This window comes from Alosa sapidissima, chromosome 4 (genome assembly GCF_018492685.1).
Source record: "Alosa sapidissima isolate fAloSap1 chromosome 4, fAloSap1.pri, whole genome shotgun sequence".
NCBI lineage: Eukaryota > Metazoa > Chordata > Actinopteri > Clupeiformes > Clupeidae > Alosa > Alosa sapidissima.
The window spans coordinates 22,295,738-22,318,852 of NC_055960.1; the positions used below are offsets into that span (position 1 = coordinate 22,295,738).

Sequence of the window (23,115 nt, forward strand, 5' to 3'; positions counted from 1 at the left end):
CACCACCAAATCCTCCATCAACCCCCCCCCCCCTCCCACACACACACACACACACACACACAGAACCCCTGCTCTCCTTCGCTCACTCCATCTTCTTCACCTCCATTCCTTATCCCTTTCCCTCTCTCTCTCTCTTTCTCTCTCTCTCTCGTTCTTTGGCACAGCTGTTGCTATAAGTCTACTCTATTTGCCCTGGGTGTTGCATAAAAACTGCCAGGCTGACAGAAAAGCCTCTCTTCCTCCGTAATACATGCCAACATCTGCACAGACATTAACATCACAGAGAAGTCCAGGTAAAAAAACAAAAATTCTATCTCCACTGGATGCACAGATAAAAAGTCCTTATAATGTCTCTGATAGGTAGTAAAGATGTCAGAGGAGTAGAGGCCAGTAAAAGAGTTGGAGGAAAAGAGGAAGGACATGGCCATTATCTCTGTCCAATTTAAAATTACACGGTCATATCCAAATGCATTTATGCAAATTCAGTTGGCTCTGTTCTCATTCCCACAATTATGTTAGGCCCAACTGAGCGCTTCTGTTCTGGCCCAGCTGGACCTCGCTTAAGATCCATTCAGGAAAAATAAACATCATCCATCAAAACTATATTCCCTTCCACTGGAAGTGTATTGGATTTTAGATGCCAAGCAAACTACTCTTCATACAAGTATTTTACGTAGGGCCTATGAATAGGCTACAGGGCTCATAAAATGACGACTTATTCGTTTTAAGCTCTCTGGATACAGTTCATTACTCAGAGTGGAACTAATAAGTAAAAAGTACATGAACAAAAGTAATGATGACTCATCCATTAGCTTTACATTCATCTGAGAGAAATAATGTTATTGTTTTATTTTAAAATAGATGTTTTATTTTGAGAAACTCAAGACAGTCTTTCATGAGAGATCTCAGTAATGTTAACCTTAACCGTGATAAGTGGCAATTATTCTCCAAGGTCTGACTGCACTTGTGGCGGTTTGTTCTCTGAGGTGCTTTGAGACTCACTGAGGAACTTTGTTGTGCAGTTGAGAACCACCTAATATTTACATTCTCTGTGGTTCCGCCTTGTCTTTCTGTTCCTGGAGGTACCACCTCTGAAGTTTACTCCCTGAGGTACAACCTGTTCTTCATGTTCTCTGAACCTCGGAGTTCCCTAAGGTCCCACCTCATCCCTCTGTTGTCTAAGCGAAACTAACCTTTACGCTCACCCTTTACTCATGGTTTACCATCTGCCCCTTTAGCTCACTTCCCCTCTGGGCAGGACATGGACACCTGCCAAAGGAACTCATCACCCCCTCCCTCCCTCCTTCCCTTTCCTCCCTCCCTCCACTCTCTCTGCATCTCCATTCAATAACCTAATAAGGCTGCAAATTTGTCCATGGGCCACTCAACTGAGGCCTCAATGTAAATAGAGCGCCACTGATCACTGATTTGATTGAGGTCCATCGGAATGAACATGAAAAAAACGTTTGCGTCAGCCTGATTTCCTTCGCGTCTCAGGGCCTGTGAAAAGAGGGCAAGGCCTTCCAGGCCCAAACAGATAGCAAATGGGGAAGGTGTGATGTATTCAGGCAATTCCAGATGATTCATGGCTCATCTTGCAGCTGCGTAAACCTGGCCGGAGCGATTGTTCCGCAGGGGCTATCTATCACTGGAGGAGCGCACACATCACTGATGGTTCATGGGACTACCCCAGAGCTGTGTGGAGGTAACGGTCCTCCGCGAATGTGGCCAAAGCTTGTGGTTTGGCCGTCAGTACACACCTGCACTTGTGTGTGCATGTGTGAGTATGCATGCATGAGTAGGTGTGTGTGTGAGCATGTATGTGTACACGTGTGTTTGTATGGTCAACATATGTGTCCGTTTCCATATGGTTGCAGATTTATGTATATAAGAAGCATTGTATGTCTGACCTATACATATATGGTATATGACTGAGTTCAGCTGCTGATGTCATGTCTTTTTATGCATTTTTTATGTGCATATACATGTTGTATTTAATGACTGTTTGTGTATGAATTCATCATCTCTGAGGTTACTTTTAGTGTGTCTGTCTTCTGTACGACTGTTTAAGTTTTATCAATGAGTACACATATTTGTTCATATGCTTAGTTTGCATGTTTTTGTGTTTATTTGTATATGCTGCATGTGCATGTGTGAATATGTATACATAACTGTATTTCTGTGTGCGTAGATGTAGATGTGTGTCTCTGTGTGTGTGTGTCTTTGATTGTGCATGTATATACACAATATACATATAAACACGTGTGTGTGATTGTGCATATATATGTATGTATGTATGTGTGTGTGTGTGTGTGTGTGTGTGTGTGTGTGTGTGTGTGTGTGTGTGTGTGTGAGTCTAACCTGCACCCGTGCCTCTGTGAGTTTGGTCCTCTGGGCCAGCTCCTCCCTGGTGTAGATGTCGGGGTAGTGTGTCCGCTCGAAGGCCTTCTCCAGCTCCTCCAGCTGCTCGGCCGTGAAGGTGGTCCGGCTGCGGCGCTGCTTCCTCTTCAGGGGCAGGTCCGGCTCCGACTCCACGTCCGAGCCCTCGTCAGTGCGGTTACCTGCAGCAGGGGAGCAAAGGACGTTACTGGACATCAGAGGTGCGTTCAAATTCGCAAACGTAGGCGAACATTTTTGAACGTTTGCAAATAGTTTTCTGTTTGGCTAGAGTTTTCCACAACCGTGTGCAAACACTGTCAAACTGTTTGAGAAAGTAGTTCTCCGCAAACATGTTGGGAGTGGGACAGAGAGTTACTACTGATGGAGTGTTTACAAAAAAATATTTCAAATATATCTGTTCGGACAAACATGTTCACTGCGAAAGTGTGTCTCTGATCAAAGAATTTGAACACACCTCAGGTGAACACATGAATGCATGAGTCTTCACCCAGGTAGGTACACATCAAGTCTTGATCTAGTTTAGTTTTCAGAAGTTGGTTCTAATGTTGAACAGGTAATATCAGGTGAACCATACTCCACCTATGCTAGAGCTATTGATACAGCAAATTTGCGCAACAAGCTGTTTTATTATATTCCACAGTTATTATATTCTACAGTGAAACCATGACTCTTTTTTGATGGAACCGATTCCACCAGTCCCACCAACACTGCACGTTCTCAACTGAAAGCATGTGGTGAGAGAGTTTTAAATAAATCAGCAAACTCTGTGAAGGTGCTCACTAAACAGGAAAACACTCCTCCGCCATCTTCAACCCACTCTCACTGCAACATATCTGGCTATTACTAAGATTACACCACCTCAACCACCACCACCACCACAACAAATACAACAAAATAAAAAACTCAATCTCAATATAATTTCAATCTGTTGAGTTGTCATTTAAAAAGGAAGTGGTCTTCAAAAAGCCCCATCCAGCATCAGAGGAGGCAGAGAGGCCCTGAGGGTGGTGTGGAGAAGGCTGGAGAGTGTGTGTGTGTGTGTGGTGTGTGTGTGTGTGTGTGTGTGTGTGTGTGTGTGAGGGAGGGGGGGTGGAGGGGAGGTGGGTGCTGGTAGAGACTAATCTTTAGCGGACACCTTGCCTCTGCATGCCCCTCTATTCTCCAACGCTAGCCTGGAGCTATCCTCCAAGAGGAGCAGTGCCGAAAAGACGAACTCGGCGCCCCAGCACTGCGCTACTGCAGCATTGAGCCGAGCCGGGCGCCTTTGTGTTCCCAGCTACTGTTGAGAAATAAATTACAACATATTTTACATTCGTCATTCAGCCAGGAAGGCATAGGCAAAAAAGCACGGTTGACAGTTGCTGTGCTCCTTTTGCATCTTAGCCAGGGGAATATATATTGGCTGCTCAGAGCCAGACACAGGGTGCTGGATACGAGGCCAAGAGGCGCATCCGAAACCAGGGATTCCACACACACCACAATGCATTACCATGATAATTGATTTGATACCATGATAAAATTGCATCATAATTTATTTGTGCACCTCCTCTGTGATGCCTTTCACACATTGTGGCCAGCTTAAAAACAAACACACACACACACACACACACACACACACACACACACACACACACACACACAAATCCTGCCACAGAAGAAAGATCAGTCCTACACATTTGCTCATTGAGATGACAAAAATGGTGACATTTGGGTTTGAGGCTTGCTAGTGTTGCTCTAGGCCGTGTACCGTTGCATCATCTGCCAGCACGAAAGACCGAAAGAAAGACAAGAGAGCGAGGAGAGAGAAATAAAAGACAGAGAATGACATATCTGTAAAAAAAAACACCAGCAGAATGGCAACAACAACAACAACAACAAAAAAACAAGTCCCCCTCATAACCTTCCCCCATTTGGGAAGAGGTGTTTCAAGGAAGGCAAAGCCCCATGATGTGCTCACTCTCTTGTTCGCTCTCTCTGCCCATCTCAATCTCTTTTGCTCTCTCCCTTTCTATTTCAGCTTCTATTCATCTCTCCATCTTCTTTGTGCTCTCTCACTCTCTCTGTCCATCTCTTTCTCTGTATTTCTCTCTCTCTCTGTCTTTTTCTCTGCATCTCACACTCCCTCTCCTTTTTCTGTATCTCCCTCTATTTCTCTGTATCTCTCTCTCTCTCTCTTTCTCTGCCTGCTCCATCCCTATCCCAGTTCCAGCTCCACCTCCAGCAGCAGCAGCCATGGCAGCTGAGTCTCTCTGGATCTCTTCAGCTGGACTCTGTCCTTCTCTCTCCGGTCTCCTGCTCTGTCCCCCACTGCCAGCTCAGCTAGGCCAGCCGGGCACTCATAGTCCATCTGGACGACTGCCAAACACGCAATGAAGCCAGCTCGAGGAGGGCTTGCATGAGTGTGTGTTTGTGCTTCCACCCAAAAGACAGAAGAGTGTGTGTGTGTGTGTGTGTTTGTGTGTTAAATGACAGAGGATGTGTTTGTGTGAGTGTATGATCAAGAGATATATAATTATATTATAATGTATCATACAGAGAGAGAGCTGGTTGTATGTTGCATCTCTGATGTTAAATGTGTGTGTACATATGCCTGTGTGTGTGTACGTGTGTGTGTGTATATGTGTGTATGTGTGTGTATGTGTGTACGTATGTTTGTGTATGTGTGTACGTATGTGTGTGTGTGTCCAACTGAGCAAATGTGAGCAAGTGCATCTGTGTAAGTATTTGTGTGCATTGTTTGCCCATTTGTGTCAGTGGCATTCAAATGAAGGAGAGTGTGTTGGTTTCCATCATGTCGAAGACCGACAAAAAAGAGGAAGAAAAGAAAAGAGCAAAACACCATCCCTTCCCCAAAAGGACAAAAACGTATTAGTAGTGAAAACGACCAACCAAACTGGCTCCGTCTCAAGGCCAGCGCCGGAGTTTAATTAAACAAGGAATTAGGGGATTTTATGGAGACTATCATTACAGGCCACTCGAGGAGCCTTCTCCGATCGTCTTTTTGTCTCCCCCGAGCTCGTGCTCAATGATTCTCAACGGATTACAACCGGCCGCAGGACATGAGTCCGCATTCATTAAATCAATTCTTTTCCCCAGTCTCTCCCCACAGCCCCTCTCTTTTAATAAAGATTGATTTTTTTCAACGCCGGACTCCCTCCGCCGACCACCCTCTCACGCAAGAAATACCCTTGAACATGGGAAGTTGAATATGTACATATGGAGGGCGCCGAGCCCCCCTTTGTTGGTTTTCATGAGGATGCGCAGCTGTAATTCGCCCAGTAACGCGCCGTGACGGCACTCCAGACTGCCACAGTGGTCTATAGATCACTTCCCAAAGTCACCTCCATGCCCTGCGGGGGAGGGGGGGGTGGGGGCAGTGATGTTGGGGTGGGCATGATTCTCTTCTTTTTCTTCCTCTTCTTCATCCTTCATCCGTTCCTCAGATAGTATCCCTCACACATGGCTTGGTTAGATTACCAGTTGTCCTCTTCCCACTCCCCCTCTCCCCCTTTTGTTTGCTTAGAAGAGAGTATTTGAACAGCCTCAACCATTTGTCTAATGATCATGACTATTTAACTACAATTGAACATTGGTAACATGTAAGCCATGTGGATATCGGAATGTCACCTATTACCACCCGTCACCTATTTCGCCCTCTCATTTCTATACAAACCATGGCGGTGGATTCGTAAAGAAATGCAAGCACCCACACCTTAAGTGTATCTAAATTAGCTATGTACCAAAAATGACATTTTACCGTGACTCGAAGATCTGTAAACAGTGTTGTAAGGCTGCATGTACAAATCCGCTTGGAGCTGAATTGATTTCGCGACGAGACTTCTCGGTCTAACCGTTGATGTGCTGTGTGAAAGGGCGGAAATAGGGCACCCACCAGCCCAGCACTAAACTCTGAGCGTGGTAAACAAAATCGGATATTTCAGGCAGTAAAAGCACTGGTAAGAGCCAAACCAGATTTTGTTCAAATCTACACACCTATGGCTACTGAAAAATGTAAGGTTAATTTATCAAATGTTATTTTGAAGTATTAAAAAACATAATTATTTTAGAATTTTCTAACAAAAGGGGCGGTAATTGGTGCTTTTATGATACAGCTCTTAAGTAAAGTCTTTCAAAAAGTTCCCCTGGTTTCAATGGATGAGACTTGTTGTGTTCAAAAAAATGGTTGAGCGATTACACTTGTTCTGACACACTGGGCAATGGTCCATAGATGATAAAGTTCAGCCAATGATCTTGCGCTCCATGCTGATGGTCACCATCTCTGCTTGTGCCTCTGTGGGTTGGATTATGGACACGGTGCAGACACACAGGGCCAGTGCAAGGCTGCAGAGGGAGCCCCACCCTCCCCCATCTTTTGCCATTCTCACTAGATCCGGTGATTGGGATGTTCAGTTTCATTCAGGAAACAGGGATCTCCATTAGGACAGAATAGGTTATGGCAGACAAGTAATGGAACTGGAAACATATGGTACCCGGCAGTCTTCACAGGAATTGGGAGTGACACAGCTGTTTGCTTGGTTCTGCTTGCGAATTAACACACCAAGAAATAAGAAATAAAAAAAAAAAATGCTTCGTAATTTTGTGCGTGCCCTCCTGTGTGTGTCTGCATAAGTGTTTATATAAGTGTACACAGATCTCTGCACAAATGCGCGTGTGTTCATTTGTGTGTGTGTGTGTACACTTTTGCATAAGTTTATATCAGCGACTGGAAATGCACCACTTAGGTGCAGCAGACAGAGCAGACGTGAAGCCCGTGTGAGTCCACAGTGTTGAGCATCGCTCAACGTTTCCACTCCATCCTACATCCCTCTGCAAACAAAAGCTCTCGAATTAGAATTTGCATGAGTCTTGTTTACACATGTCTCTGGCGCGATAAAAGAACAAGAGAGAATGAAAGAAAGAAAGAATGAAAGAAAAAAAAACAGAGCTCTGTAATCAGCACCTTCCACCAAACAAAATCCCCACAGGCGCTGGGGTCAATTCTCGAACAGTTCGCCCTGTTCTAAGACAATGCGCTACATCCCGATTAAGCCGTCTCATAATGCCAGTCTCACTGTAATTCCATTTGAAGGTTGTGGGGGATATTGATAAAGCACTCAACACTTGCCTTCACTCTAATCAAGCAATTAGAGCTTAATTATGCCCTATTGAGAGTGCATTAAGACAGGAATGCGTTTTCCTCCAGGGCCCATCAGTGATTTTTTTTAAAGTAGATATTGACTTTGCATGCGGTGGCTTCCCGGTAGGGATAAGGCAGGTGCGAAGCAGATGGGATCGAAGAGATTTTTTTTCTTTCTGAAGCGCTGTTCTCCTTCAGTGCCAAACCTTTCGTCATGAGAGAAAGAATGGGGGTGCAAAAGAAAAAAGAGTTTGGTGTTCTAGGCCAGACATGTACTTTTGTAAGGTGTCAAAAGAGAAAAAAAATGATTTTGTTCTAGGTAGTCTGTGGACTTGATAGTTTACAGTGAGAACACAGTTGCATATTCCTGTTAGCAAATGCAAACCTGCCTTCAGTGATCAATCAAGACACGTTATGCATTCCATACAAAAAAGATTTGTTTGAAATAACTAAATAATAAAAAATAAATGTAAATAACTAGATGTCCGATGTGTTTATTGTGCTATACAGTATAACTAAACGTACTTTGCCTTAAGAAATATATTTAAATTAGACAGTGGTGTGAAAGATCTCAGTTCAGCCTAGGTGCACTCTACATGTATACGCTTTCTAAACACCAGAACAAACCCAAGAAGCCTCGTTTGATGTCTTGAAGTATTTTGACTCCAATAACATGACTCACACGGATCAGAGCCTCTCGCCCGTTACTGGCCAGGGAGCTTGGCAGGTTGGCCAGCGTTCACGTCAGAACTGCCCTCTCCCAGCATGCAACAGTCATCTCTTCCCCGACCCTACATTTTGCTTTCAGCGCAGATGGGATTTCCATCACCAGAGGACCCGCTCCTCCACCCTCCTCCACCCCCTCAGTCCCTCCGCTCGACCCCCCTCTAGACCCCCGAGCTCCAGGCTCCGCCTTGCTCCAGCCCTCGCCTTTCTTTGGCTTTTTAAAAAGTCTTTTAAGCACCCTCCAGCTCTCTCTCCCCCTCCTCTCTGCTCCTCTCCCCTGCCCCGTCCCTCTGGCCTTTTTCAGCATAGTCCCCGGGCTGGAGGGGAGCGTCTGGGGTGGTAATATGGCCCTGATCAACTCCTGTCCACAGCTGCAGAGTCCATAAACACTGCAGCCGAGGAGAAGAGGGGCCAAGCACTTCAACATCTGTGGCCAGGAGTCCTGCCTCACAAGCATCATTAAAAAGTAGATGCCCAGATTCCCTCACTCCCTCCCATCCCCAACCCCAAAACATCCTCAATGAGTAAGCGGAAGTTCTGCTAAAAGCAAAACTATGTTGAACATATTTTGAATAGGAGAGGAGAGTGGAGCAATTCCTATAATACAAATACTCATAGATACATTCAAACCTGCAAAAAAACAAGGTTTCCATATTGAAAGAAGCCAAACATTAATATGAATTCCACTAGGTAACCAATGGCCACAGCTTTTTGTAGGTGGTTTGGAAAAGGATGTGAACAACTGAACACAATCTGCTCTACAGCTCTGCCAGGCCTGTGGCGCAAAAAGGATGGTAAAAACTCCCAACACATTATCTGCTCTATAATTTTTCAGGCTAAATTATGCAAAATTCGTCACTCTCTTTGAGACATGGCATAGCTCTCAAAGGTCTCATGTTGCGTTGACATGCGAGTTGTTTATCTAAATTTGACAAGATGTCATGACAACTAGTTCCTGACATGTTTATACATGAACGTGAGGCAGAGGACAATTGAAAAGCCAAATTAATGCCAAAATAGAAAGAACGCACTTATCGCTGAAACCCCGGTGAATTAGTCAGGGATAAGGGAATGATAGAAAGCCTCCATGATTTCACGAGGGTGGTGGAGTAGATTCAGTCTCATCTGCGAGATTGCCTTTGAATCAGTATTAGCTCAACATTACGCCAGCTTCCATGCAGCCTATTTTTTCTTAATACCGTAACCAATGGCCTAAATATCAGCTGTACCTTGCAAACTACCCAAGACAGAGGGACAAAACCAGGCAAGGCTTTCAGTATGGCAGCATTAGCTCATAATAGCTCATTTTGAAAAGCATATTAGTTCCAGCATAATCACAATCATGCCTCGCACCCAGTATTTCGTAGGCATTCAAAGGACCAGCCTTCCAGCACCGAATCACACCAGTTGAGTGAATCTGACAAACATACCCATAGGACAAAAATACCAGGCCATCTTTTTTTCTTTTTTTTTTGCTTTTTGTTTACATGTTTATTTTGTGCATGTCTTTTGTTGGAGTTGATGTTGCAATTATACTTTTTGTCAGTCATCAGGAAGAGGGGTGCTGGGGAATGGGTGGGGGCTCGGTGTTAAAAAAAAACCTCATTATCCCAACAGACCATAATGAGCCGTGTTTGCGTTTGCGATCTGATTTGCTATCTCCAACATCCATCTGCCTGGCTGCAATCTTTCTGGCTTGAGGCCTGAATATAAAACTATCTTCCTTTCCTCAGGTCTGTTATGGATTGAACCTCAGATACTAGTACGAGCAAGCAAGCAAGAAAAAAAAAAAAAGAGAAATCGCTCATGGTGAGAAAGGTTTGGGGGCGGGGAGGAAGATCACATAACCGACGGAGGAATTTGCATTTTTGGAGAATGGCGCGGAACTCCTCTTCAATGTGCTTCCTTCTCCACGTCTCTAAGTGTTTGCCAAACTTACGGAGCCGCGAGAGATGATAAAAACAGTTTAAAGGGTGTCTATAAAAAGATTTCCTGATTTTAGACATGTTGCAAGAGTGACTAAAATTTTGCAAAGAGACAATGAAATAGAAAAAGGAAGAAAGAGAATAAAATGGGACACAAACATGCCTTCTCTACTTTGTAGAGTTGAGAATGTGTGTGCTATGCTCCATTGTTGTAATCTTTTGCCAACAGTTTGTTTGTATTGGAAGTTGCTTTGAAATGGCAATAGCAAAAAAGAACTTCTGATAATAATACAGATGAATGTCTGGCCTACATAAAATGTCACAGGCGGCGTTAGAGCTGAGACAGAGGGGAAAATACAACCCGAAACCTGAAAACCTGAAACTGGTACAGACCTTCAAACAAACTCTGGGCTCCAGAGTTTGACTAAACTACATCCCCTTCATGTAAGAATGCTTACAGCCATCAACAATACTTGCTTGTGTCTCTCTGCGCTTGTCAAAACAGTCTTTTCCCTGCACATTCCCGAGTAAAATTCCAATGCTTTTTTTCACTTTCTTTAGGATACATTCACATCCTTTAGAAGATGACAACACTGCCACAGCCAGAAAGGGAGGGCAACAAAAATGCACCCCCATTCTCCAAAAAGAGCCAAAAAGAAGGGAGGGGTGTATAATCTTTGGCTCCCACAACAAACAATTAGCTTCATTTTCATTCACCAAAGGTCTCAAAAAAGAAAGAAAAAGGACAGAGCGAAAAAAAAAGGTTTTCAAGGAGAGAGAGAGAGAGAGAGAGAGAGAGAGAGAGAGAGAGAGAAAGAGAGAGAGGCAGAGGAGCAGTGGAGGTGCACAGGTCCTCCTTGTATGGCTGTTGTCATGGGCGTGAAGGCAGGGCCCGCGCTGCATCCGTGAGAGCGGCGCGCCTCACCTTCAACAAGGGGAGCGGGCCACAGGGGCCTCTGGCGCTTTCAGGCCCCATAGACACAGCGCCGCAGGGGGCCATTAGAGGCCTGAATGGAGCCCTGACAAGCCCGCGCTGCTCCGCGGGGTATCGATAAACGCTGACATATTGACTCGCCATGCCCCCTCTCCTCCAGGGGAAGCGCGGAACCTCAATATGAGCCGTGAAGGGCTCGGAGACGGAGGGGAGGGCACAGAGGGGAGGGCTGGAGGAGGAGGGTGGGGTGGGAGGCGTAGGGGGTGTGGAGGCGGTGGGAGGTTTTTGTGACCACTTAAGACTGAAAAAAAAAAAAAAAGAGTTTTTCCATTTTAGATGCACTCCAGGTGGTGCCCAAACAAGCAATTATATATAAATAAACAAACAAACAAACAAACAAGACTCTAGTCTACTGATATCAGATGATTATATGCAGGGGGAAAGAAACACAGAAAGTGGACAACTCCACCACGGATGCGCAACACCGAACAAAAAGCACAAACAGCATCTGTGGCATAATGAAGCACTTGAAAGTCTTTGCCATTTGCCATCAAAAAATGTGACACACTTCATGAAGTTATAAAGTATACTGTGTGAGAGTGGTCATAATTTTACGTGGTTGTTTTTGTAGCTCTTAAATTGTGGTGTGCATACTGTATGTGTGCGTGTGTGTGTATGAGGGTGGGGGAATTGGCAGCATGAAGTTCAGTAAAAAGGGAGGGGGATGGGGGAGGAAAAGGGCAGGCTTCCTTTTATACACCATCTCTCCCTTCCTCCTTTTAGCGTCAAATAGGATTTCATTTCCTGGGGTTGGGTTCCTGCTAATTAAGGTCGCAGCTTAAGTAATGAAATTAAGAGAGGGGCAGCAAAAGAGGGTGAAGCCCGAAGGGGTCCATGCCAGCCTGGGCTATGGTGGAAAAGAACAGCCCAACTACCACCACCACCACCACCACCACCCACCCCCCGAATGACTGGCCTGTCCTGGGGCTCCCTGCACAGAGCCTACGCAGGAAATCAAACACTAAAGCTAGGCTTTACCTGAATGCTTACCTACACAACGGTAAAGTCAGGTCTGGAGAGATGGGGAAAGGCACAGACTATCGAACTGTGTCTGATGCTCTGTGTGTACTAATTACTCACTGTAGATATGACTGCCTTTTAAACAGTAAATTATCAGATAATTAGTGTTCAACATGCCACCACACTGTAGTGTTGAACAAATGGTTGTCAGACAAGTTGAGAAGGGTCCAAACAACTGAAAAAAGTCTAGTTGTTTAACCAGTGAGAATAGTGTGACAGGTTACATCCAAGTTCTCCTGTCAATGCTTGCTCCTCATATGAATCACAAGATGATAAAAAACAGACAGTTGCATAAAACAGGAAAAGAGTTTTACTCTGTGGTTTTTCAACCATTGTCTGATTGTCAGATAAGAGGGGGAAAAATCCCCACAATGACAGACATATAAAATACAGATATTAGTTTAGCTTGACTTCAAACTGATGGGAAAACATTCCAAGGAAGCCGTTCTTGTCATGTTCTGTCTCTGCCCATCAGTGAGTACAACACTTTACCTCGAAAGATCATAAAAACTTGACTTGGGCTACAACTGTTCTGGAGGTATCACGTGGCGGCGGAGGGCCCGGGGTTTTATTTTTAAAAGGAATCCCGGAGCCATGTGGCTCCATCTCTGTCTTATTCCACTGCTCCCTCCCTGTCTGCCCGTCTGCCTGCCCGAGCGAGATTTGGTGAAAATTCAAATAAAACGTTTTCGAGCGAGCGAGCGAGCGGAGTAGAACGCTTCTCCCCGGGACACGGAGGGGCTCTTTAATATTTCCTGTTTGCCGAGTTACATCAGCCGCTCGTCACAGTGCTCCATGTTAATGTCAGAAAATCTGCACTCTATATTGTGGGCTTTAGAATGTACCGGAAAGAAGAAAAGCGTCTTGAAATGAGAGGGAGCACATTCCCCCCAAGGAGAGAGTGACAGGGGATGCATAAATAAGCCCATTAGTTAAAAATGGGAGTCAAGCCTCTGTTTGAAGTCGGCCCCGACTGGCAAGGCTTGCGTGGTGAGCTGCTGCTGCTGCTGCTGCTTGGTCCTGCTGTTGCTTAAGTGTTAGCCGACCACCGCCCATGCGTTTCAATTTGGAGTTCAACACAAAAAAGGACACATTTCTGATTCGCAACACTCTCCAAAACATGTTCATCTGTTTTTTTTTTTTTTTTTAATGTGGTTGCTTGTGGAAAAAAATGACGACGTCAACAACGCATTGCAGGCCCCACGTTCAGATGAAACAAATGAAGATTCCATTTGCTAGGCCCATCAAAAGCATAAAATGGGCGATGTTATGGCCCTAAGTAGCATGGGCTAATGGTGATTTTTAAACCAGTCGACCATGATGTGAATGTGTCTAATTCATCACCGAGGGGGAGACTGGGCATCCAGCTCTAAACTTAATTAGTGTTGCACATTATGTGGGGCATCCCCTTCATTGTAACAAAATTAGCAAGAAATGCTTGTTGTCCTTGTGAATGCAACCCACCACAGTAACAGGCAGATCATAATTTGCCCCACACAATGTCCCATGCATGCTAACTGTCAAAGTTTTGACAACTCATAGACACTGGGAACCAGAGGAAACTAAAATTGGAGGAGTCTTCTGTTCAATGAGTAGGAAATAACAAAATCATCTAAACAAGAACACCGCTTATATATTACATACATTACATATGGCTGCTCTCTTTTGCTTTGTGTTGTGTGATCTTTTCATGTCAGCAACGCACTATAGACCCTTTCAACAATAAAAACAAAAACAATGCTTGAACGTTCTATTTGGGTCCCAATCTACTTCCTCTGCATTAAGATAACATATGGAATGTTAAAAAGGAAGTCTTGTGGGGCCAACTATGATGCTGATAATGGAACTCCCTTCAAAGGGTCTATAAGACGCGAGGGGGGGGGGGGGGGTTGGGGGGGGGTTATGGCTGAACACTGTGCTACAACACTGACATGGCTACACACATGTTGCCCAATAAATATTACACTTCACTGTTGTCTGTGTGACTAAAGGCCTGTCTTGGCACTGGGTTTGGGAAAGCAGACTGCGGCTTCGTCTAATGCTGTAATAAATTGTTGATACACTGCCACTGTCTGACACCTGGCGAAGCACATTGCCTTTGTGAGGTTACATGGAGTGGAGGCCGGCTTTACAGAGACAGGTGCTTTGGCGCTTTCCACATTAAGAAGTGGCACAGCTTGTTATCGGGTGGAAAGAAGGAATCCAACATAGTGTTTTTCGTGCGAACGCCCTGCCAAGGCTTCTTTTAGAAGTTGAAAAGCGGGCAGTTAAAACCGCTGCTCAGAAATGGCAAACGTGAACGGATTCGCAGGCGGCGCTTTTTAAACTGCACAGTGGCAAGCCTCTTTGTGGGAACATCACCTGTTGTCAGAGAGCCGAGGCGGTGCCAAGTCTCAGATGTGATGCACTTCCACATACCCAACATCCATCTAACTGCACAGCTCCTCCGAATGCCACTACGTGCACTAACTAAACCCAACAGCGTGTGAACTCCCCTTCCCTACCCTCTACTGACCCTCTCCAACACATTGTCTGGATGGTCAGCACTTTTTTTAGCTAAAGATCAACAAACGATGTTATTGCTCCTCTGGGCCATTGACAAAGCTACAGCATGCTTGTTTATTGGTGTCATTATACTGAGCAAGTATAGGACTACAAGAGCTGGCACACTTGCAAGAATTCACAAAGAGTCTTGCTAAGAGGTGCTGAAGTGAACTGAATACTAGGTTTCACCGCTCAGTTGGGTGAAACACACAAAGGAGAGGGCTGATGGGAACAAATGACGGCCTCTTTAAACCTCTTGAGGATGAACCTCGCTGAAAGTGTGCACACACTAAAAGAGTGAACAGCAACTTGTGACGAATAGGAGAGAGGTTTAAACAGCTATAGCCCACACTGTTTAGGAAGTGGAGAGCACACTAAATGCCCAAAGTAGGCTTCCTCATTCTGATCTGATTTTCAGACACCTCAAGTAAATGATTACAAGAAAATGGCATAAACTGAGCAATTAAAACAGGGCTTTTCATATCATTGGAATAAAAGTGTTTTCTTTTCTTTTTTCAACATCCAGATAGAAGCGAAACTCCAACATGAGATCTTGTCGTTTGGCTAGGTTAAAAAAAACATTTCAAGAGATAACACAGTGGTATTATAGTGGAAGACATTGCTTTTTCCTCATTACTGACAATACCTTCACAAGGGTATCAACCATCACAGTCTGTTCATTTAATTTATCAATCTCTTTCTCTCTGGTCTTGATAATACCGGTGTACAATGGAAAGAAATAGTCTATACTCCCCAAGGGATACATGCGGCAGCTTCAACTCTATTTCTCTGTTCTTCTCACCAATGTCCCAAATATGCTAAGTACTGACAATTTAAAGACCACTTACTGTGAGTCATTACTGTATAAAAAGCCATACAGCCCACTCCAAGCACCTAGGCCATGGCTCTTTAACAAATCATTGACTGAATAAATAAATATACCTGCTCCGACTCCAATCTAAATTGGATTGCCAATACGAAGCACACACATCTTAAAAAGGGCTCACATAAAATAACCAAGAAAAACAATACAGAACAAAATAAGTACTGCAGAGCCATCACCGTACGGCATCATAAGCTAACACATTATTGATCTTTTCTTAGTCGTCCCTCTGTCCTCTTCACCTTTTTTTTTCGGTTGTTTGTTTAGAAAAGCCTCATCCCTGCTAATAGCTGTCTCAGAGTGTAATCCTCTCCTGTCCCCACCCCGTCCAATTTATGCCCCCTCCCCACACACACAAACTACCCCCACACCCACAACAGACCTATACCCCCCCCCCCATGCTCACCTCCCCTAACTACCACCGTTACCCCCACGACTCCCTCCCTAAATCAACTCGTAGTTTGAGTTAACCGCCTCTCTGAGGCTGGAAAAAGAAGGAGGAGGAGGAGGAGGAGGAGGCGATTGTGTTGCTAATGGTGATGGCACCTGCCAGAGCTAGAGTCCAGAGCTGTGGGTGCCCCTGCTGCAGTGCAGTGTGCTGGGGAACAGAGATCGCCTCTCCGATGGTCCCCCTCTTTAGGAAGATTAAGTGCAGGTTACCAGGGTCACAAATCACAGAACTCCTGTGATGTGATGTGCTGTGGCAGAAAGCCAAAGCAAAAGAAAAAAAGAGGGGGAGAGGGAGAGACTGAGAGAGATGAAGAGAGAAGAGGAGGAAAAAGAAAAGAGAGGGGCCAGAGAGAGAAAAGAGACACAGACAAAACGAAAGAAGTGAAGAAAGGAGAAAAGAGAAGAACTATAATATTCTAGGTTGGGGGGAGTAAATATAAGACCAAATGTGAGCAGAAGAGATGGTATAGTAGAATGAGAAATAAGAAGTAAATCTACAGAGGTGAGTTGAGAAAGCGCTCATATTTCTTGTGGTCTTACCAACTGTGAATATACTTGTTGCTATCTGCGCCTAATTCAACTGGTGTGAAAACCATTGTCTTGATAGAATGCCATGACAATCAACCAGAACTGTTTTAAATTTCATAAAATAAATGTTGCTTATACAAGGATAACACTGAGCCGAATAATATACACATGATATACAATACACAACAACCACAACTTAAAAAAAATATTGCAGTCCAGCATCTCTAAAACAGGTTGCAGACGGAGGTTGCTGAAAATACATTTTTGCCATGGTCATGACCATCCCTTGGCCTGGCTTGAAGGAGCTCTGCTGCTGCAGATGTACATTAATGCAGAGGAGACAGCTCCTCTCTCCGCTCCTCGCCACAAGAAGTCCACTTCGCATGCCGCTGTCCAGCCCCATCGTGTCAGTTTGAAGGTCCCATTCAGGCCTACTCAAGCATCTGCCTCGGAGGCACAATACCCGCTAGTTTATAAACTGTCTGCCCGCTCGCCCCGAGGCTTTGGTTCCCATTGTTTTGTTCCCCTTAATAAACTTTTTCGAGGAGTTCATCAACTTGCCTTGAATGGACTAGTGCGGCGAGCCTGAAGACACAAAATAACAGAAGGTCCTTTCTCTCTCCTCCTCCCTATTCTCTCTGTTTTCCTTTTAAGACGCAGTTCGTCTGACAATGGGGAGAGCAGCCTGTCACACATCTGAAGGGTCTTAGGCCCAACACCAGAAAAAAGCTGCATTCAATTAAAAGAACAAAATGCCTCCAAATAAAGGAAAAGGAGACAATTGAATTTTCTTCTATGCTGAAAGAGAGAGGATGATTCAAGGCTTCGATATCTTATTCAATAGAGAGTATAAATACGCACAAAGACACACCGACACATACATTTGTTCAAATGCATGGTTTCATTGCTGTGTAAACACACAAGGTTAAAAAATAGCTCTCAATGATTATTTGTGACAATTGTATTAAGAGTCTTTCAGTCAGAGGAGGATACACATTTAGGGCATTATGTATGAAAGTTTCATAAAAATCATTACTGTTCACAATGATAAAATGAGCAGCCACTGGTGATTCTCCAGTTATTAATTGCACAATTCTACTGACATCCATCTGGCAGGCATCACAAATTATTAGGATGCAATAAATGTTAATATTGGCTATAAGCCATTAATCCACTGTTATACCTTTAAAGTCTGTGAAAAAATTAGCCAAACTTTAAAGACCTTAATGAATGTCTATTCTAATTAATTTCATAGTGAATTAGAATGGACTGCCAGAGTCCACGCTTGGTCTATCCCACTTTGCCCACAGCACAAGGGAGACAGAATTGACAAACTAGCAAACAGCGCAAACGCCCCTCCAGTGCTAGTCCAAACCCCACTGTGCGTAACATTGCGCTACCTTCCCTCGTCTGGACCATAACAAAACCAGTTCGTGTGGACTGCCCTGTCCCACCGCCTACTGTTTCTGGCCAAAGCACATTTCAGCGCCTTAATTAGACCTGACAAGTTCAGCGCCTTGTTTTCAGAGGAGGAAAGACCAGTCAAATTATGATTTCCGAGTCAGGTCCAGGGAGATCCCTGGATAGCGTCCCCCTGTCAACTCCAGTTTACCGAGTTCAACGCCAAGATGTCACAACATAAGAGGGGTGGGGGTGGAATCAGTGGATGTCTTCAATCTATTTACGACTGAATTAAATTAGATAAATCTTCCACAATAACATTTATCAATAGTCAATCGTTTTCATTTGGAAAATAAACCGATGTATAGACCTTCTCAGATCCATCCTTTAATTTAGCAATACTGATGATACCTTAATCAACATTCACTTGTTGACGACTGTAAAATAAAAAATGCTTTGATAGTTAGGCTATTAGATAATTCAGTTCGCTGCTCAATTTCGCCCATATAAGGACGCCATATTGTTCATTGGATCTTTCAAATATTGGCAGGATGAAACGGGACAATTACATCCAGTCACGGCTTAAAAGGAGGTAGGCCTATTATCAAATCAGCAGGAGAAATGTGTGAGAATTTAGAACCAACATAACGAAACAAAATCAGGATGTTGTATCAAGTTTCCCTACTTTTTAGTATTAACCACTAAACATTGATTTTCATGGAATCATTTCAAATGGTTGTTTTCATAATTATTTTACAAATGTAAGCTTAGGAACTAGTAGTCTTTTAATAGGTCGATTTTTCTACCCCAAAAAAGAGGGAAGTGCAATCGACGCCCAGCTATATTGGCTATGTCTTGAGGAAAATCTGTGTAAGGTACGCATCAATTTGTCCTTGAACAAACTCGACTCCCTTTCTCTGTAATATGCGCGTCCATTACACCTTGTGATATATGGTTTTGTGGAAAAATAGATATGTCTGAAAGTTACACAGATTAATTTATAGGGCCTACGCAACAGTCCACACGTCTCTCAATAATGGCTATGGCACAATATCAACCACAAAAAAACCAAAACGACAATTCGTCTATTTTATGTTGGCTACCTAACCAAATCGTGATTGTTGAAGACAACACTATTGAGAAAAAAAAAGAAATTACAGCAGAAATGTTTAGATGTGTGTCTGTTGAGGTGCTTTAGAACTAAAAGATGGATATGCTACTGCTGCAGTCCATGCCGTTGCCCCATAATTAATTATGCCCATACACGCTTCAGCACTCCAATCTCCAGCCATAGTAAAAAAGGTGACTTCAACCATCGAAATGACAAGATCTATCTACACACCACATTAGGGGGCCTTTAGTTGTATCCCTAGCCATAGTTTATCCCTAGTTGCTTTTCCGTTCTATCGTTCTTCATTATGAACTATATGACCAAGGCTATGTAGCCTATTTCTCCAGAATTACCGAACACAATTATTTTCACTCAAGGTGATTTTTATGTGATTTTTATACCCCTTAATCTAAAAAGTAATGTTTGTATTTGATTACATTCATGTGTAGTAGTTTACGAATATATGTGCAGCAATATACAAATAGTTTAGGCCCTGAATTTACCTGCTTCATTTTTGTTTTATTTATTTTATATTTCATTTTATGTGCATCACTTAAAGAAACATGGAAAGCTAATGGTTGGCTAGTTTACAACTGTGGTGTTACATTGTGGCACATTGTATTCTCCTAAGTAATGAGAGCATAGGCTAGGGCTGGTATGAAATGTGATGCAGCATGCAGACGGTTAAATACCAATATATTGAATGCTTCTATTAAACTCGGTCAAATGTTGCCCCGTGTCAAATCTTGACTGTTCACATTTTTGTCAAGGGGAGTTCTTGCATAAAGAACCAGACTGCAATTCGAGCATGCGCTATAGCGTGGGGTCATGAAGAGTTCCCCCGATGGAGCTGAAACCCAAATTAAACCACAGACAGCGATATTGGCGCACTCCGCCATCAAAAACACTTCTGTTACACGATAGGAAGCCCTCGGGGCAATACCTCTCCCTTAATTTGTGTCAGCAGGAATTGCCTCGTCGTGTGTTCGCTTTGTTCCAAGAATCTACCAAAGCGCCCCCTTCGCTGCCTCTCTCCCGCAGATAGCCTACCGATGGTGGTCAGTGCCTCAAAGCATCGCCAGAGCGTGTTAAATAGGGTCGGGAGTCCGGATCCAAAATATGAAACGAATTCTTATAGTCCACGGACAAGTTCAATTTATATAGTAAAAGTGTATTTTCTGTCATGTATAACGCAAGTCATGCTACAAAGGGCAACATTGTAAACATCAAAACATAACTAAATTAACGCACGAACAATATGGTATGACAATGTCGGTGTAGTTACAGGTTCACCTTGAGTTTTACAGTTGACACCTAGTGCCAGAGACGTTCAGTCCTTCAAACGAGAGGAGAAATTGAATCCTTTAAAGTTATTAAGAGGGGGAGGATTATGAAGCTGCCATTATATATGAAGAAGAAATCCCCATGTCTTCTTCTGTACACTTTAGAATTTCCCCTAAGCAGTCGGAAAAGAGAAGATTGCGCCTTTTTCAGAGCCCCCTACAAGAGATCCCAATGCCATTCTCCTAAGTACCCTACTGGGCTGAGTGTGTACAGATAGAGATAGGCTAGAGCGTGTCCCACATGGCACATCTCGTTTTAATTAACAGACAGGGAGAGTTGAAAACGCCACTGTCAGTCTGTAATATGATGAACTCCCATTGTGTTTGTGTCAAATGTTTCTGATATGCAAAAATGCAACCGAGGATCAAAGTATGTAAGCCGCTCATTTCCTCCAGCCGCCTTTCCTCGTAGCACCTACTCATAGACCACTCTGGCATAGCCTACACATAAAAAAACCTCTGAAACACACACCCAAATCCCCTTCGTGACAAATTCAGGGACCGCCTTAAGTTCACAGGTCAGCAGAACCGCTGTCTATAATTACACTTTAATATTCCTCGGGACTTATCAAGACCTCTTCTGCTATTTCAAAGGCTGTCCTCGTAAATTGGTATCAGTTGACGTGTCATTACGTTAACGACTTAACACGTCAAGTTACAGGTCCACCAGTTGTCACGCACAGTTATCGCAGTGGATAACAGTGTGGCTACAATTGCTAATGTTAGCTAAACAGACCATTTGAATGACAAGCACTGACATGTTAAATCAGTGCTGAACGTTTGCATTTCTTGTGATAATATAGACAGTATACTGCAAAGGTCCAAATGATTCCTTAAAAATGTGAACCATCAAATTCCATTAAAAGCAATTCTACTGATCACTGATAGGCTAATGTAAATTATAATAAAACAAAAATGAATTACCCTATACTTTAAAGATGCAGTTTGCAAATCACCGTGTAAACAATGTGTTACCACATTTAAAATAATCAATGTAATACATATTATTATTATTATTATTATTATTATTATCCTCGTGATTATTATTACACAAAGGGGAGGCCTCAAGCTTATTCTGTGCATTCTTTCTATTCTTTAAGAAAATCCTCGGATGTGACAGCCGCAAAAACGTGGTGAGAGAGAGTGGCAGGAAAGGGGAGGTTAATCCTAGTTTAATGCAGTGATGCGCAGAGCATGGTCCAGGCTGTGATGCCAGTGTTATCTCTGTCCAACATTTGGGTCTCCCTCAATTTCAACCCAGCCAAATAGCTGCGAGAAAGTGCAGATGGAGTGAGTCTCGATGCCTGAGGAAAAATGTTATTAATAGCTAAATAACTTCCCCATACTTTCACTAAATCTCTCTCCTGCGCGCACACTATTCCAGATGGATTTGTTTGAAGTGGTCTCGCGCTTCATTCCCCTGTCCCGCTCATTCAGCCTGGCTTTAGACTGCGAAATATTCGTTTTATTTCGATATAAATATAGGCCATGGTAAAGGGAGAAAGAAACAGAAGGGGGATGTTCATGAACATTTTTAAACTCTTTAACGTGTTAAGGTGTTTGGCAAAATACATTGGCATTCCTCGTGTTCTACAGTATTCATAGTTGTCATCAACTCCATGATGTCTCCCCCTTCCCCTGAAAAATGGACATGTTCACCCCCTTTTCACCGTTCCATCCTGTCGGTAAATAGTAGGCCTAGGCCAAGTTTAGAAAAAAAGTAACAGTAACCATTTGCGATACGCTGCAACTCTTTGTGAAATCTCTCATTAGGCTGCTGTAGGATTCCTTTGTCTCGTTTGCTTTCTGTAAAACATATCCCTGGGTTCTCCAGCGGGCCCTCAGTCTTTAATTGAATATGCACAGTGAAAACGGGCCCCAAGCCTTGGACCGTCTGACACCCGGCTATCTCTCTACTGGCCCCTATTATTATCCCCTCACAACACTCACAAATCCCGTCTGGCCTCTGTTTGATTAGATTGAGAACCTCAGGTAATCCTCCGATTTGCTGAAGTGTCCGTCGCCTCAATCTCCCCAACACGTTACTTGCAGAAGCCAGTTGAGTGTTGGTTTAGTTTGTTCTCGATAAATGGAAAGATAGATTTTTTGGTTATATATGCGTGCGTGTGTGTTTGTGTGTGTGTGTGTGTGTGTGTGGGGGGGGGGGGGGGTTAACAATAGCCACACCAGCGGTTCATGCACTGTCAAATGCCTCGTCGTATCCAAGGTCTATAATTAAACGTGGCATGTTCTGCGAGTGTGTCCATGCCGTTCATAATTTGGTCGCGCGCTAATGAGGACGGCAGGTGTAATGACGCCAAAGTGTAATTGCGCCGCGCCCACGTGAGAACAAGCCATCAGGTGCACAGGACTCATCAACACATTTCTTAAAGAGGGCGTGTGGAATTCAATAATGTGATAAGTTGCTAAATTTAGATATATGTTGTTTCATCACGAAAATTAAGACAGCTGTTCTGGCACTGACTACTTAAAATGTTGACAATTTCTGTAAAATCATATTTTTTATTTATTACATTCATAATACCTCTTCTGATTTGAGAAAATATGGACGTTGACAGATAGTAAGACTGTAAATATATAAAATAAATAAATAAATGAATAAATAATGTTAAATAAACCAAAAAATCTCATG

The 23,115-nt window shown here is 43.6% G+C and overlaps 1 protein-coding gene across 1 annotated transcript in view; it reads right to left on the reverse strand.

Moving 5' to 3' along the window:
• Positions 1 to 23,115, reverse strand: part of pax7a (paired box 7a) — a 56,125-nt gene that overhangs the window by 27,808 nt on the left and 5,202 nt on the right. The window contains exon 5 of the mRNA XM_042090397.1: positions 2,362 to 2,561. Within this exon, the coding sequence (XP_041946331.1) occupies positions 2,362 to 2,561 (200 nt within the window). The remainder of the gene's footprint in view (positions 1 to 2,361; positions 2,562 to 23,115) is intronic.